This window comes from Anabas testudineus, chromosome 13 (assembly GCF_900324465.2).
Source record: "Anabas testudineus chromosome 13, fAnaTes1.2, whole genome shotgun sequence".
NCBI classification, from domain to species: Eukaryota; Metazoa; Chordata; class Actinopteri; order Anabantiformes; family Anabantidae; genus Anabas; species Anabas testudineus.
The window spans coordinates 6,338,237-6,354,233 of record NC_046622.1 but is presented as its reverse complement, the minus strand read 5'-3'; the positions used below and the strand labels follow the sequence as shown (position 1 = coordinate 6,354,233).

The window sequence follows — 15,997 nt, the reverse complement described above, 5'->3', positions numbered from 1 at the left end:
ACGGTGAACTGGTTTTGCCTGGGCACAGTCAGGACTAGTGACGAATATAAGTTAAATGAAAGTTTTATTGACAATAATAATAGTGCAGTGGATGGGTCACAGGAGCCAGCAAACAAACAAAGCTGTCACCAGTTGAGTATGGTGGTCTAGAAGAGGAGACAGAGTTAGGTTGAGTCTTGGATGGATCTTGGATAATGTTAGTTATGGAATACTCACTGAAGACTCTGTGAGTGGTGGTCGAGTGACACAGAGAGGGGTGAACCAGATAGGAGACCATAATGGCCACTGTACCATACAGGCTTGAGTGGTGGACTTCTGCAGAGATGATTGTTCTTCTGGAAGGTTCTCCTCTCTCCGTAGAGAAACCCTGGAACTCTTTCAGAATGAGCATCAGGTTCATGGTCAGTTCCATGACTAAAGCCTTCTCTTTTGATCACTCATTTTGGCCAGGAGGCCCGCTCTAGGAAGAGTCCTGGTAGTTCCAAACATCTTCCATTTATGAATGATGGCAGACACTGTGCTTATTGGGACCTTCAATGCTGCAGAAATGTTTCTGTATCCTTCCCTAGATGTGTGGACTCCAAACAAGTTGTAGAAACATCTCAAGTATGATCAGTGGAAACAGGATTCACCAGAGCTCAAATTTAAGTGTCATGGCAAAGGCTGTGAATACTTATTTATGTTTGTTTTTTTTTTTTTATAAAATTGCAAATCTTTCTTTTTTTAAACTTTGAAATTCTGGGGTATTTTCTTATGTAGAATTTTGAGGAAAATAATGTATTTAATCATTTTTGGAGGGGGCTGTAACATAAAAAACTTCTGCGTAGTGAACATATTCTGGATGAACTGTATTCTTACTTACTCATAATAACAAAGTCAACACATTATTTTTAAACATATTTTTTCTTTTAAATGAATACATTATTCTATGAATTTATGAAACCCAAAAATATATGTGGAAGATTTGGGATTGTGAGAAAACTCTAAAGATTAGGAAATGTCTGGTGTACAGAGACTTATTAACAGATAATACATGAGGAGTACATGCATGAGGAATAGGATCACATATACACATTTATATAAACACCCTAAATTTCATTGATAATTGTTAATTTAATCTGCCTAAAATGTTTGCTAATAATCAATAACTCAGAGTTTTATATCATGTATGACAAAAAAAAAGGAAAAAAATTAGATTTCATTTGAGAAGCTGGAAAACTACTATGTTTTCTGACACGCATCTGTTCATTTTCCTTATACTATATGGTATTTAGGTTCTTAAAACAATCAATGTAGAATGGCTTATTATGTTATGTTCTGTTTTGTTAGGCTGAAGCACTAATTAATGTTCTGTTAAAATACTTTTTTTTGTTTATGACAGATGTAGTGCTTTAAGGCAGTTCACAAAGCGCATGGGGAAAAAGGTCTGGTGAGTCAACATGGTCTAGGTGAGGATGCAAGTCTGTAACCTTTACCTATAGATCAAAACAAGCTTTTGACTTTGTCAACTTGTTAATATGCAGATGTAAATACAATATGCAATTGATCATCATCATTGTATTCCTGCAAGTGGGAAAGGTTCATATCTGCAAATAAATCATCGTCTCAAGCGTTATTTCTAGCTCTGAAAGAAATATAGACATAGATTAGCAAAATCTTTTCCCTGACTTTATGTTTCCTCCAGTGTTCCAGTTTCTCTCACAGTTCACAAACAAGAAGGAGTAAGTACCTGGGAATGTGAAATGTGTTTTTCTATAGATTACTTATCTGCCCACAATGCCTGTTTCTTTTCACAGATAGATTGACACAATGAGTTTGGAAAAAGTACAGTTGAATATATTTTATCATGACATAATGCTTGTTTTTTTTTATAATAATTAATAATACTTAGAAAATTATACAGTATTTATGTGAAAGTAAATTAAAGCTTTACTAGAATCTACTGAGATGTCTGAACTTATAAAATATATTAAGGATTTCATTTTTTATTTCTTTTGTTCTAAGACAATACACAAAAGGATTTACAACAGACGGGATGAGGATGGTCCCAATATTTAAGCCATTACGTACCTCAAGAGTTAATACCATACCTAACCTTGGAAAGATAATGATGATAAACAGTGGAAGGTAATAACATGTTACCACAATCAAGTGGCTGATACAAGTGCTGCCAATTTTCTTTTTCTCAATATTTGAAGATAATTTCACAAAATATATGATCCCACAATAGGACAGGCAAATAAAACCGAAAGTGAAAAATGAAAGAAAAAATACTAGGATTGCAATCATATCAAAATAGTAATTTAGGTCGACACAAGTGGTTCGTATTACAGCAGCATAGCTACAGAAATTGTACTTCAGAACAGAATAGCAGCGAGGGAGAGGAATCACAGTGGCAGGAAAAACAGCCACAACACCAAAGGCAACAATCCACAGAACATATGTAAGAACAAGAGTACGCATGTTTGTTAAATAACTGTGGTACTGAAAAGGACAACTAACAGCAATTAATCGATCAAATGCCATAACTGATAAAGCAAATGCCTCCATAACCTCTGCCAAATGGAAAGCAAACATTTGAATTAAACATGGGACATAGGATATAGTTTTAACACCAGTAACAAGAAGCCCAATCATTGTAGGACTAGCGCTGGAGGTGTAGAGTATATCAACAACAGCAAGGTTACAAATCAGAAGATACATGGGTTTGTGTAATTTTTTCTTGTAAATGATGACAAAGATATTCACTATACTGGCTAGAACAGCTACAATATAGACAATCAATATAAACACACCAAGTAGCACAGGATTTTTGGTTGTGTCAAAACCGGTTATGACAAATTCACTTACTTTGATTGAAGCATTCTGTAACGACATAATTAACAAACTAAACTCTTCTAAAAGCAAGCAATATATTACAAATGATTACCAGTATTACCCAGCTTTCAGATCTTTCAATAATAGTTGTAACTGAGCTCAGACAGCTTTTCCTACAAAACCAGTAGGGTTTATGAGGAGTTCCATGGATCTGCAGTTAAAATAACTTTTCATTTGACTCACCCCCAGGTAATTTGAGCTGGTTGCTGCTTAGCAAATCCCGTGAGTCAAATCTTAAACCTATATCCCCTTTGTGCTATGTCATCAACATCTTTGAATATCAACAACAACTTGTCAAGCTACAGGTATAAGGTGAACATGTGCTTGATTAAGCTTTTGATTCTTTTATAATTGTTAATGAAGTCAAAAAGTAATATGTGCAGTCTACTTACAAGAGCTGATTCCCACATAATGCAAATAATGTAGATGCACACATTAGACAACATGTCTGGCTAAGCAAGGAGGTTTAATGCTTAGAAGATGCTTATGTAAGCCATGCCTCGCCAAAAAGAGCTCCCAAAAATTGTTGATTTACAAAAAGCTGCAAAAGGTTACACAGTGATGTCGAAGACTCCACCTGTCCGCAGTAAGGCAAACAAATGGAGATAGAGGAGTGGGTGGCTAGTGATCGGGGCCATGAACACAAATGTTAGTCAGTTCTAATGATGCCCTAAAATCTTTGGCAGTCTCTCAGGGTTATTTCTTTACCATTGAGTGCTTGTTGTGCTCTTGGGGTCATTATGACTGGCTGTCTACTTCTTGGTACAGTAGCCACAGTCCCGAAGTGTCTCCATCTGTAGATTGTGAATTTCTGAAGTCTTTGAAATCACTTTGTAACCCTTTCCAGCTTTATGTAAATGTTAGAAAAATGTTCTTTTAAATTTGTTTCTCATTAATGGAAATACATAATTTAAAGTGACTCTTGTGAACCATACAACTGCAATGTCTTAACTGCAATTTGATATGTATTTAGTTATAAATGGAAAAACATCTCCCTCCCCTCTGAAATCCATAAAAACAACTCTAGATGTTTTGCCTCTGTAAGCTGCTGTGCTGAGGACTGCATGCTCCCTTGTGCAAGAGAAAATAAACTACTGCCGTATTAAGTACACAGCAAACTTTTTCTGTTAAAGGTGTTTTTAATTTTCACTGTCATCTAGTGCTGTTGTTGGGTTTTCTATATAAATCTGTATACAGATATATATACAGGTCTTAAATCTTAAACACTGTAAAGTGCATTCCGATGACGGATGTGATTTGGCACAAAATAAATAAAATTGAATTGAATCAATTTTACTAGGAATAATTAACATGGGAAATAAACACCAATCTAAACTGTGTATATAATCTATATGTAGGAAGTTGCAAAAGGAAAGTGGCAGAAATTGACATTGCAGAGACAGACAGCGAGCCAAACACCTGTAACCATTGCCATGATGAATGTGACCAGTCGTCATGTGAAAAATGTCAAGGTTCCTTGGAAATCTTGATGAAAATATGATGTTTCATTTTGTGTTAACAAAATCTTTCGCTATCAAAATATTTACTTACAATGAAATATCTAAACATTTACTTGAAGGATTGGTGCAGAATTTGGTAGACAATCATATTTCCACATAATACAGTACATATACATACAACACAGTATATTCCATTGATTTTGGTTGATACCTAAGGTGTTGACTTTTCTTTTAGACCCGCCATGAGGTTTCATTTTTTAGTTCTGAGTGAGAGATCTCAACTATTTTTATTTTACAAACGTTTATCTTTCATTTAGGCTGAATTACAAGAGCTTGCAAGGCCTTCTGGCCTTTTCCTCTAGCATCAACAACAGTTATTGACTATTTTATTTCTAGTGTTTTGGCTTATGATCTTTTTAGTTTCTAGCAATCCCGTCACCCTTGGCTGAACTTGTCAAGTTAAAATGTTAATGTGTTAAATAAAGGTGCCTACTTTAAACATTATCGTTGCTCATTATTATATATTATAAATATAATATTAGCAAAGGAACACTGGACTTGTGCTCATTAATTTACGTTACTTTTTTTCTCTAAGTACAGATTCAATGTATAGCTTAATAACTTCATATACTACTAGCTTTCATTTAGATTACACTTTTGAATTTCCCTTTAGAAGTCATGAGCAACAATTTAGCATCAAAAAGTTGTGTCTTTCACTCACAGTAATGTGTTTGTTGTCGATTGATAATACTCAGGAGTGACAACATAAATGAGTTACAAGCAGAAGCTAATTAGTGTCTCATGTCAATGATGGTCTCTGGTGTGTGATTAAAAGTGTGCATGTGTGAGTGTTGCTCTCTGTACATCTACATCATATACCTTGGTGATTTCTGATCTCAAAACAGTCTTACGCAATGTTGTTTTCCCTTGTATCTAAAATTAGTCCTGCTTTATTTTCTAGGGATAGTTTTTTTTTTACTAAGATTCTCCTACCAGAGTGTCACTTAAATTATTTTCTATACAACTCTATACAACCTCAAAAAATATTTTATATTTACAAATTCTTTTACCTTAATAAGTTAGATGCTAATTTACATAAATAGCAGATCACTAATACAATAATACTGAACATATTAGGACAATGTTGCATGACAACAGATTCATTTTCATCCAAAATATGTGCTCTGTGAAGCAATCAGATTTTGGTGGTCAAATAAAGGTTGAGGTAAAGGTGCCTACTTTGGTGATTTTTTTTGTCTGTCCCATTCTTGTGAACACAGTATCATAGAACATAGTTATGGAATTTCTTAACACATGCACAAGCATCAACTTGAAGCCATGGGTTAACTGATTACAGACATGCATGCAAACTTGACTGGTTGGCAGTGTTTTACAACCATGCGCTAGTTTTAGTTTAGGGTTATGTTTAGGCTCTTATAACCCTTGGTTAACATTCTGGAAATATTTTGGTCTGGCTTAATAAACTTGATAGTTATTTAAGATGTTTAATCTTAATCTTAATCTTTAATCAACTTTAACCAAAGTGCTTTTGTTGCCTAATGGTGTGGTTTACCCTAAATTAAAATGTTGTGTGTTCAGAGATCACCATTAAACACTGGGGATGTTAACACAGCTCTCTAGCTACCAATTTATATACACATTGGCGTTTACTCGTGGGATTTATAATACATTTGAATTATTAAATTAAGATTCCTCCAATTGACTCTCATGAGAAGTGTTCCTTGCTTTGTATATCCCTGCTGTTAATTAGAAAATACATGTTTTAGAATATATAAGAATTCTTTAAGAGACTCAATTAATGTATAATTTACAGCGTTATAAACTACCAATAACAAAAATACAAAAGTTTATTGTAATTTGTTTTTATTTTAATAGTAATAAAAATGTACCTTAAACAGCAGAAAGGGAGACAGATCAGCTGACTGTTATGATCTACTGTCAGTAAAAAACAAAACAAAACAAACAAACAAAAAAAAAAAAAAAAAAAAAAACGATGGTTACTAAACCTTCGTCATAAGGCATGCTTTAAGAAGTCTTTTTAAGGGGCAAATCACCCTGTGATTCAGCAGAGTATGCTGCTGTACTGTTTGAGAAAGGTAGGTGGAAACTCATGTAGCAAATTACTCTTAATCTTACATTTTATCTTTATGCATATCATTAGAGTTTTAAAAACTTATAATTCAAGATATAAATAATAATAGTTAATAATTCATCAATTACTGTAAAATGTGATGTGTAATTGTACTCTGTTTTAGGATCTTTCAGTTCCATCATGCCAGAGGAAAATCATAGCACCGTGACTGAATTTGTCCTTACTGGATTCCCTGGACTTCATCCACAGTATCAAGGCCTTACATCAGCTGTGTTGTTCTTAGTTTATTTGTTAACTATGATAGGCAATGCCACAATTCTTTTTCTGTTTGCGACAGACCGCAGCCTTCACAAGCCGATGTATTATATCATCCTAAATCTGAGTGTATGTGACGTTCTCTTTAGCACTACCACTTTACCTAAAATCATCAGTAAGTATTGGTTTCAGTCAGGGACCATCTCATTCACTGCTTGTTTTGTCCAAATGTACTTTATCCACTATCTTGCTTTAGTAAATTCCTTTATTCTCTTCTTAATGGCATTAGATAGGTATTTGGCTATCTGTCATCCTCTCAGATATTCACTTGTTTTCAAAAACTCAACTGTCCACATTCTCAGTATTACTGCATGGATTGTAGCCAAAGCAATTCCTTTAATGATGGTTATTAGGGCATACCCTCTTCCTTACTGTGCATCAAACGTAATCAACCACTGCTACTGTGATCATATTGGTATAACCAGCCTGGCATGTACTGATAGAGCTGCTTATAGTATTCCTGCTTTTGTGCTTGCAATGATTGTCCTTCTGGGACATCTGGCATTTATAGTTTTTTCATATAGCTGTATAATTATTGCTGTACTTAAGATAGCAAATGTCCAGGGTCGTCTAAAGACTCTGTCCACTTGTAGTGGTCAGTTGATAATAATCTCATTGTATTATTTCCCCAGATGTTTTGTATATTTAGCCAGCAATATTGGCATTACCTTTAGCACTGATTTGCGAATAGTAATTATCATGCTGTACAGCCTTGTCCCACCCATGATAAATCCACTTATATATTGCTTGAGAACTAAAGACATGAGAGAAAGCTTACAGAAACGATTTAACAGGACTATTCCACAAGTTTCAGCTATTAGCGACTGACAAGCAATTTTCAGTGTTGTCTCTTTATTCTTACAAGCCATGTCTCTGCGAGAGACACTCTTCTTTTTAAGAAAATATTCATATTGAAATATGTCTGAGTGTTTTTATTACATATAAACACATGGTTGTTTCTTTTATTAACATGTTAGTATAATGAATGTTATTACAGAATTAAGTTCCCCTACCCCTGTGTTTCTATTAGAACATGTTAACGGGAGAACTGGGGTTTACTATCTTAATTGTAAGCGATAACTCTTCAAATGAAAGATGCAGAAGTAGCATGACAGGTAAATAAATTACAGACTGAGGATAACATAATTATGTTCTAATTCTAATTAACAGAAAATAATGTTCTTATACAATAAAATTGCAACTGTTATTACGTTTTTGTTATGAACATAATCAAAGTTATTGTTATGTTGTAAAAAGTGCTACGCTAATTGGTATCATGTCCAAAGGGAGTTCAATGATCATTAAAAAAAAAAAGGAAAAATAAAAAAATAAAAACAGTTTCTCAGAATGTCTCAGATGCTTCCAGCTTACGTATATGTTTTCAGGGAATAACAGCTCTGTGGGATGTTTGTACACAGTAAATTCTCATTAAGGGATTTTGTGGAATTTGCTAGTATTTTTTAATTAACTTAACCTAAATATTATATAAGTTTTATATTTCCAAGTTAAGCTTATAAACATTAGTTGTTCTGATGTCTTTAAGAAAGACTTAACTTAAACTAATGAGTTGAATTAATTAATTTTTAGAATCCTTTGAACTCATTAATTAATTTGCTAAAATATAAAACAAATTACCATATTAGTAGAATAAACAACATGTATTTATTACTGCATTCTTGGTAAGTCGCTCCTAAAATATTGTTCTTTTTGGATCTTTAAAGAAAGGGGTCATGGTGGAAAATTGCTGTGTGTCTTTATTACATACATATATTAGATCACATTTGTTTATTTTCACACTAGAATAAACTATGCGAACCATGATAAAGGTTGGTGTTGAATTAAGTCATGCCCCAGTACACTTATTGTTGCAGCTATTTGCCAGCCTCAGACAAAAAAAGTGCTGATATAATTTACATGGCCCAGAGTCTTGAGAGTCCAACAAAGGTCAAACAGCAATACTTACAAAAAAGAATGCAAACAATACAAGTGTGATGAAATAAATTGTTTCACAATATGTTTAAGCTTTTTAAAATTTGATCACTAGTCATCATTTCTTGCAGCAATTATTTTACCATTACAGTGGGCATACAAAAACAAATTGACATTACACTGTAAAACCATTCCCTCAGATTTAACACATATGACAGAATGAATTATATATTAGAATTTATTATTATCATCATTACACATGAGATATTAACCAGTCAGTATTAAATAAAAAAAAGTTGTTTACTCATGCAGGCTTATAATAAATATATAATTGTTTTAATTAATATATAATAATAATATTGTTTCTTCCAGTTAGGCATCATGAGGTGAGTGAACCTTGCTTTACATATACAGGGTATTTTTACAGATTAATTTTATTTTATTTACTAATGTTCTTAATAATTGCATTCAGTTTACAATACTTTGTATTTTGACAGTAATAGAATATTCAATTAACAACAGGAGGATTAAAAAACTGCCCCATCAATTAGCTGATCTAATAATTGCAGTTTAACTGACTGATTATGTAAATAATCTACTTAGACTGAAAATAAGAACGACTAACTACATTCATCATGAGTCATACTAAGAAGTGTTTTAAAATCAGCCAATGATTCAGCCGCTGTACTGTAAGATAAGTGGAAACTCATTTAACCAATATAACTTCATCAGTTACTGTTTACTGTTTGATAACTATAAAGACTATTTTTGTACTGAAGAAACATGTAAAAAAATAATTTCTAATTTAGCAATGATATTATTAAAATGTTTGATGTCATTAAAATGTTTACTGTGTTGTACCACTGTATTTGCTTTTTTGTGTGTTTAACTTTCAGTTCCATCATGCCAGAGGGAAATCACAGCACCGTGACTGAATTTGTCCTTACTGGATTCCCTGGACTTCATCCACAGTATCAAGGCCTTACATCAGCTGTGTTGTTCTTAGTTTTTTTTTGTTAACAATCATAGGGCACTGCTACTGTTCTTCTTTTTGTTTGCAACAGACTGCAGCCTTCACAAGTCGATGCATTATATAATCCAAAATCTTTTTTTATGAACATATCTTTATCTCTATGTACATATTACAAATGCCAATAATACAAAAAAAAAAAGAAAAAAAAAAAGAAAAGAAAAGATAACCAATAAACATGAGATATTAAGCAGTCTTCCACAGTATTAAATATGGTACACATTGGGGTTTGTTCAAATCCAGTGCTTATTCATATGGATTCTTATCATACATTAGTTGTATTAAATTGACTATCAATTAGCCATCATGTGGTATGTTTACCTTAACATATACAGAATATTTCTGATTAAGTCAATGCTAATTAATTGTTGATACTGATTATTATTTATTTATTCATTATTAAATATTGAATATTATGTACTGTATTAAAAAGCATTCTTTTATAATTACAATTTAAAATTTCCGATTTAAAAGAGAGTGGTAGCAGTAGTAATGCTTAAACTGCATCAATGACTTCTGTGGGTTTATTGGACTTGTGTCCTGATGGTAACTGTAAGGTTATTAAACAACAGAAAGAGAAAAAACTGTTTATTGTGTGGTTTAGATCAGATCATCTGACTGTTAGTGATCCACAGAGAATGGAAAAAAAGTGGCCACCATGCACTCATCACAAGTTGTACTAAGAAATGTATTTAAGAGGCAAATCAGCAGATGATTCAGCAGAGTATGCTGCTGTACAGTTTGAGAAAGGTAAGTGGAAACTCATTTAACTAATATGACTAAGTAAACCCTTTATGTATGTACTGAAGAAACACAAAAAAAACACAATAATTAAGGCCCTAATACAAAATACATCTAATGTAAGAATATAAAAAAGTCTAGAAACTGAAGAATAAAAATGGCAAAATGAACATAGGTTGTATTTTATCTTTACATGTATATAATAATAAACTGCAAAAAATATATATACATTGTGAAAGATAGTAAGAATTTGTGCTGAAGAACTGTACGAATTTACACAGTAAGGTTATTTTTCAGAATGGTCAGCAGTGCAAAAACATATCAGATATTAAAATCACTGTTATTTAAATTTTAATGTGAAAATGTTTACTGTGTTGTATCACTGTATTTGCTATTTTGTGTGTTTAGGAACTTTCAGTTCCATCATGCCAGAAGGAAATCATACCACCGTGAGTGAATTTGTCCTTACTGGATTCCCTGGACTTCATCCACAGTACCAAGGCCTTACATCAGCTGTGTTGTTCTTAGTTTATTTGTTAACAATCATAGGCAATGCTACAGTTCTTTTTTTGTTTGCGACAGACCGCAGCCTTCACAAGCCAATGTATTATATAATTCTAAATCTGAGTGTATGTGACGTTCTCTTTAGCACTACCACTTTACCTAAAATCATCAGTAAGTACTGGTTTCAATCAGGGACCATCTCATTCACTGCTTGTTTTGTCCAAATGTACTTTGTTCACTATCTTGGCACCGTAAATTCCTATATTCTCTTCTTAATGGCATTAGATAGGTATTTGGCTATCTGTCATCCTCTCAGATATTCACTTGCTTTCAAAAACTCTACTGTCCACATTCTCAGTATTACTGCATGGGTTGTTGCTAAGGCAAGTTCTTTAATGATGGTTATTAGGGCGTACCCTCTTCCTTACTGTGCCTCCAACATAATCAACCACTGCTACTGTGATCATATTGGTATAACCAGTCTGGCATGTACTGACAGGGCCTCTTATGCCTTTCCTGCTTTAGTGCTTGCAATGGTTTTGCTTCTGGGACCTCTGGCATTCATAGTTTTTTCCTATAGCTGTATAATTATTGCTGTACTTAAGATAGCAAATGTCCAAGGTCGTCTAAAGACTATGTCCACTTGTAGTGCTCAGTTAATTATAATCTCATTGTATTATATCCCTAGATGTTTTGTGTATTTAGCTAGCAACATTGGCATTACCTTTAGCGCTGATTTGCGAATAGTAATTATCATGCTGTACAGCCTTGTCCCACCCATGATAAATCCACTAATATATTGCTTAAGAGCTAAAGACATGAGAGAAAGCTTATGGAAACGATTTAACAGGACTATTGTACCAAAAACCCAAGTTTCAGCTATTAGTGACTGACAAAACAGCTTGCATTATTCAATATGTAAGTGTCTCAGTTAAATCTCATTATAAATACTAAATGGAGACCTGTCAGATAATTTTATCTGGTGTGGTCACACTATAAATCATCAGAGAAAGAATTAGTGAAGTCAAGAAAAATGTTTTCTTTAAGTTAATGTAACCATCTATGTTTTATATTCTTAAGTCAATTATATTTGAGATTGGCTTTAAGAGGGCATCAATTAGTCTAGAGTCATCTTGAGACACGAGAATGTATAGCTATGGAAGCTTATTCTGTGTCTACTGATTACTTCTTTAAGTGGCAGCATGTAGAGATTAAAAAGAGTCTGACCTGAAATTAAGCCTTGTGGCACACCACAGTCCACTTCATAATTTTTTGATTAGCATTTATTCATGCTTACATTACATTTTCTGTCAGAAAAATAAGAATTAAACCAGTTAAATACTGTGTCAGAGATGCCAACCATGTTGTGAAGTCTTTCTTAAAGAATTGAGTGATCTACTGGATCAAAAGCTGCAGTAAGATCCAATAATACAGAAAGTAGTTTTATGGATTGATTCACTCTCCCTTTCCCTCTGCCATAATTACCCAATCTGTTCCACCTGTGTTCACCCTCTCCTTTATTAGCTAGGATCAAGTCTGAGAATCAGGAATCAAACAAGGTTGCAAAGATGGAGATTTGATGTGGTGATCAGACAATCTAACTGAGGGAGAGGTGCTGCTCATAAAGAAGTCAGGTAACAAGTGAAGCCAAACAAAAATTACAAGGAGAGCTGGAAATATTGCAGAAGCAGACAGAAAGGAAACAAAATAAGACCAGGAAACTAGAAGTAAACCTGGAGACTTTGACAAATTCATGTTTTTTTTTTTTCATACTACTTAAAAAGTATTGATACTAATGGTACTTATAATATTACTCTGAAATGTTTGTTATATGTGATGTGCTGTAGAAGTACACGAAATCAGTTCACACCCTTTGCTTTTCACAATTTCTTCATCTCTATATACATATTGCAAATGCAAATATTTCAAAATAAACAAAAGAAAACGAATAACCATAAGAGATTAAGCATATGGTACACATTGGGGTTTGTTCAAATCAATTGTTTTAATCATATGGATTTATCATACATTACTTGTATTAAAGTGTCAAATCAATTAGTCATCAAGAGTACCTCAACATATACTGAATATTTCTAGCACTTCAGTAAATGCTAAATAATTGTTGATAATTAAATAAAAATGTTGAATATTATATACTGTATAAAAAAAACGGTGATATTTAAAATAAAATAATTCCTATTTAAAAGACAGTAGTAGTAGTAGTTATGCCTAAACAGCATCAATGGGTTTATTGGACTTGTAACAGGTTATTAAACAACAGCTAACAAAAACTGCTAGTGTGGTTTAGCTCAAATCAGCTGACTGTTAGTGATCCACAGAGAATGGAAAAAAGTGGCTACCATGCGCTCATCACAGGTCATGCTAAGAAATGTATTTAAGAGGCAAATCAGCATATGATTCAGCAGAGTATGCTGCCGTACAGTTTAAGAAAGGTAAGTGGAAACTCATTTAACTAATATGACAAGTCAAACCTTTCTTGTATGTACAGAAGAAACATAAAAAATTTTATTAATAAGCCTAAAAATGGCAAACTACACATGGGTTAGTTTTATCTTTACATATATATATATATAAATATATACATATAATTAGAGATTGCAATAACTGCAATTATATAAATAGTAAGAATTTGTGCTGAAGAACTGTAAGGATTTACACAGTAAGGTAATTTTCAAAATGGTCAGCAGCAATAATCAGATATTAAAAGCACTGTTATTTAAATGTTTGATGTGAAAATGTTTACTGTGTTGTACCACTGTATTTGTTTTTTTGTGTGTTTAGGAACTTTCAGTTCCATCATGCCAGAGGGAAATCACAGCACCGTGACTGAATTTGTCCTTACTGGATTTCCTGGACTTCATCCACAGTACCAAGGCCTTACATCAGCTGTGTTGTTCTTAGTTTATTTGTTAACAATCATAGGCAATGCTACAGTTCTTTTTTTGTTTGCGACAGACCGCAGCCTTCACAAGCCGATGTATTATATAATTCTAAATCTGAGTGTATGTGACGTTCTCTTTAGCACTACCACTTTACCTAAAATCATCAGTAAGTATTGGTTTCAGTCAGGGACCATCTCATTCACTGCTTGTTTTGTCCAAATGTACTTTGTTCACTATCTTGGCACCGTAAATTCCTATATTCTCTTCTTAATGGCATTAGATAGGTATTTGGCTATCTGTCATCCTCTCAGATATTCACTTGTTTTCAAAAACTCTACTGTCCACATTCTCAGTATTACTGCATGGATTGTAGCCAAAGCTGTTCCTTTAATGATGGTTATTAGGGCATACCCTCTTCCTTACTGTGCATCAAACGTAATCAGTCACTGCTACTGTGATCATATAAGTATAACAACACTAGCATGTACTGATAGAGCTGCTTATAGTATTCCTGCTTTTGTGCTTGCAATAGTTATGCTTTTGGGACCTCTGGCATTCATAGTTTTTTCATATAGCTGTATAATTATTGCTGTACTTAAGATAGCAAATGTCCAGGGTCGTCTAAAGACTCTGTCCACTTGTAGTGCTCAGTTGATTATAATCTGTTTGTATTATTTCCCCAGATGTTTTGTGTATTTAGCCAGCAATATTGGCATTACCCTAAGCGCTGATTTGCGAATAGTAATTATCATGCTGTACAGCCTTGTCCCACCCATGATAAATCCACTAATATATTGCTTAAGAGCTAAAGACATGAGAGAAAGCTTATGGAAGAGATTTAACAGGACTATTCCACAAGTTTCAGCTATTAGCGACTGACAAGCATTTTTCAGTGTTGTCTCTTTCTATTAACAAGCCATCTCTCTGCGAGAGACACTTTCCTTTTTAAGAAAATATTCATATTGAAATGTGGCTGTGTGTTTTTATTACATGTTTCTTTTATGAACATGTAAGTATAATGAATGTTATGGTAGAATTAAGTTCCCCTTCCCCCGTGTTTCCAATAAAACATGTTGTCTTTCTCTTGCTTATGTATATGTTGTCAGGGAATAACAGGGATGTTTGTACACTGTAAATTCTCATTAAGAGATTTTGTGGAATTAGCTAGTATTTGTTACTAGTTACATTAATTGTTCTGATCACTTTAAGAAAAGACTTAACTTAAACTAAAGAGTTCAATTAATTTTTAGAATCCATTAAACTCATTAAAATTTGCTAACATAAAAAACAAATTAGCATATTACTAGACTAACCAGCATCTATTTATTATTGCATGCTGGTTCAGTTGCTCTTAAAGTATAGTTCATTTTGGATCTTTAAAGAAAGGGGTCATGGTGGAAACTTCCTTTGTGTCTTTATTGGATACATACATTAGATCAAATTTGTTTATTTTCACACTAGAATAAATTATATGAACCATGATAAAGGTTGGTGGTGAATTAGGTCATGCCCCACTATAGTTGCAGCTATTTGCCAGCCTCAGCCAAATAAAGGTTCTGAAATACTTTACGTGGCCGAGTCCCTCATGTCTTTCCATTGGATACTTCTCTTGTTGCAAAACATGATGCAGTTATATTTCTTTCTTTACCCGCTCACCCAGAGTATCAGAACATCAGTTTGGAAAACAAAAATAAGCAGAATGTGCTGGAACCTAGTTCAAAGCTCTACTTGTCACTTGTCTTCATCTTTATATAGATGTTGCAATTGTTAGCAAAACAAAAAGAAAATTCACTTAAAAGTCTTCACAGTCCAACAAAGGCCAAACAGCAACTTTTAACACTCACAAAACATAATGAAAACACTACAAGTGTAATGAAATAAATTGTTTTTCAAAATGTTTAACTAAGCTTTATTTAAAGTTGACCACTAATCATCATTTCTTGCAGCAATTATTTTATCAGACCGGGGCCATACAAAAAAAACAAATTGACATTACACTCTAAAACCATTCCCTCAGATTTACAGCATATGACAGAATTAATTATATATTAGAATTTATTATTATCATTTTTAAACATGAGATAATAAGCAGTAAGTATTAAATAAAGATAGGTTGTTTACTCGT

The 15,997-nt window shown here is 33.2% G+C and overlaps 4 protein-coding genes across 4 annotated transcripts; 3 read left to right on the top strand and 1 right to left on the bottom strand.

The window, feature by feature from the left end:
* Positions 1 to 1,932: 1,932 nt before the first annotated feature.
* Positions 1,933 to 2,877, bottom strand: LOC113170799 (olfactory receptor 4D1-like). The gene has a single exon (XM_026373056.1). The coding sequence runs from the start codon at positions 2,875 to 2,877 to the stop codon at positions 1,933 to 1,935; it is 945 nt and encodes a 314-aa protein (XP_026228841.1).
* Positions 2,878 to 6,630: 3,753 nt separating this feature from the next.
* LOC113170790 (olfactory receptor 2AT4-like) lies at positions 6,631 to 7,593 on the top strand. The gene has a single exon (XM_026373045.1). It carries the CDS (start codon positions 6,631 to 6,633, stop codon positions 7,591 to 7,593), a length of 963 nt encoding a protein of 320 aa, XP_026228830.1.
* A 3,297-nt stretch (positions 7,594 to 10,890) lies between these two features.
* On the top strand, positions 10,891 to 11,862 carry LOC113170780 (olfactory receptor 13C2-like). Its single transcript, XM_026373034.1, has one exon. It carries the CDS (start codon positions 10,891 to 10,893, stop codon positions 11,860 to 11,862), a length of 972 nt encoding a protein of 323 aa, XP_026228819.1.
* Positions 11,863 to 13,788: 1,926 nt separating this feature from the next.
* LOC113170773 (olfactory receptor 2AT4-like) lies at positions 13,789 to 14,751 on the top strand. The gene has a single exon (XM_026373021.1). The coding sequence runs from the start codon at positions 13,789 to 13,791 to the stop codon at positions 14,749 to 14,751; it is 963 nt and encodes a 320-aa protein (XP_026228806.1).
* Positions 14,752 to 15,997: the final 1,246 nt, after the last annotated feature.

What these genes read in the sequence shown, in the direction of transcription:
- LOC113170799 (XM_026373056.1), bottom strand. Translation starts at nt 2,877, where the DNA reads ATGTCGTTACAGAATGCTTCAATCAAAGTAAGTGAATTTGTCATAACC.
- LOC113170790 (XM_026373045.1), top strand. Translation starts at nt 6,631, where the DNA reads ATGCCAGAGGAAAATCATAGCACCGTGACTGAATTTGTCCTTACTGGA.
- LOC113170780 (XM_026373034.1), top strand. Translation starts at nt 10,891, where the DNA reads ATGCCAGAAGGAAATCATACCACCGTGAGTGAATTTGTCCTTACTGGA.
- LOC113170773 (XM_026373021.1), top strand. Translation starts at nt 13,789, where the DNA reads ATGCCAGAGGGAAATCACAGCACCGTGACTGAATTTGTCCTTACTGGA.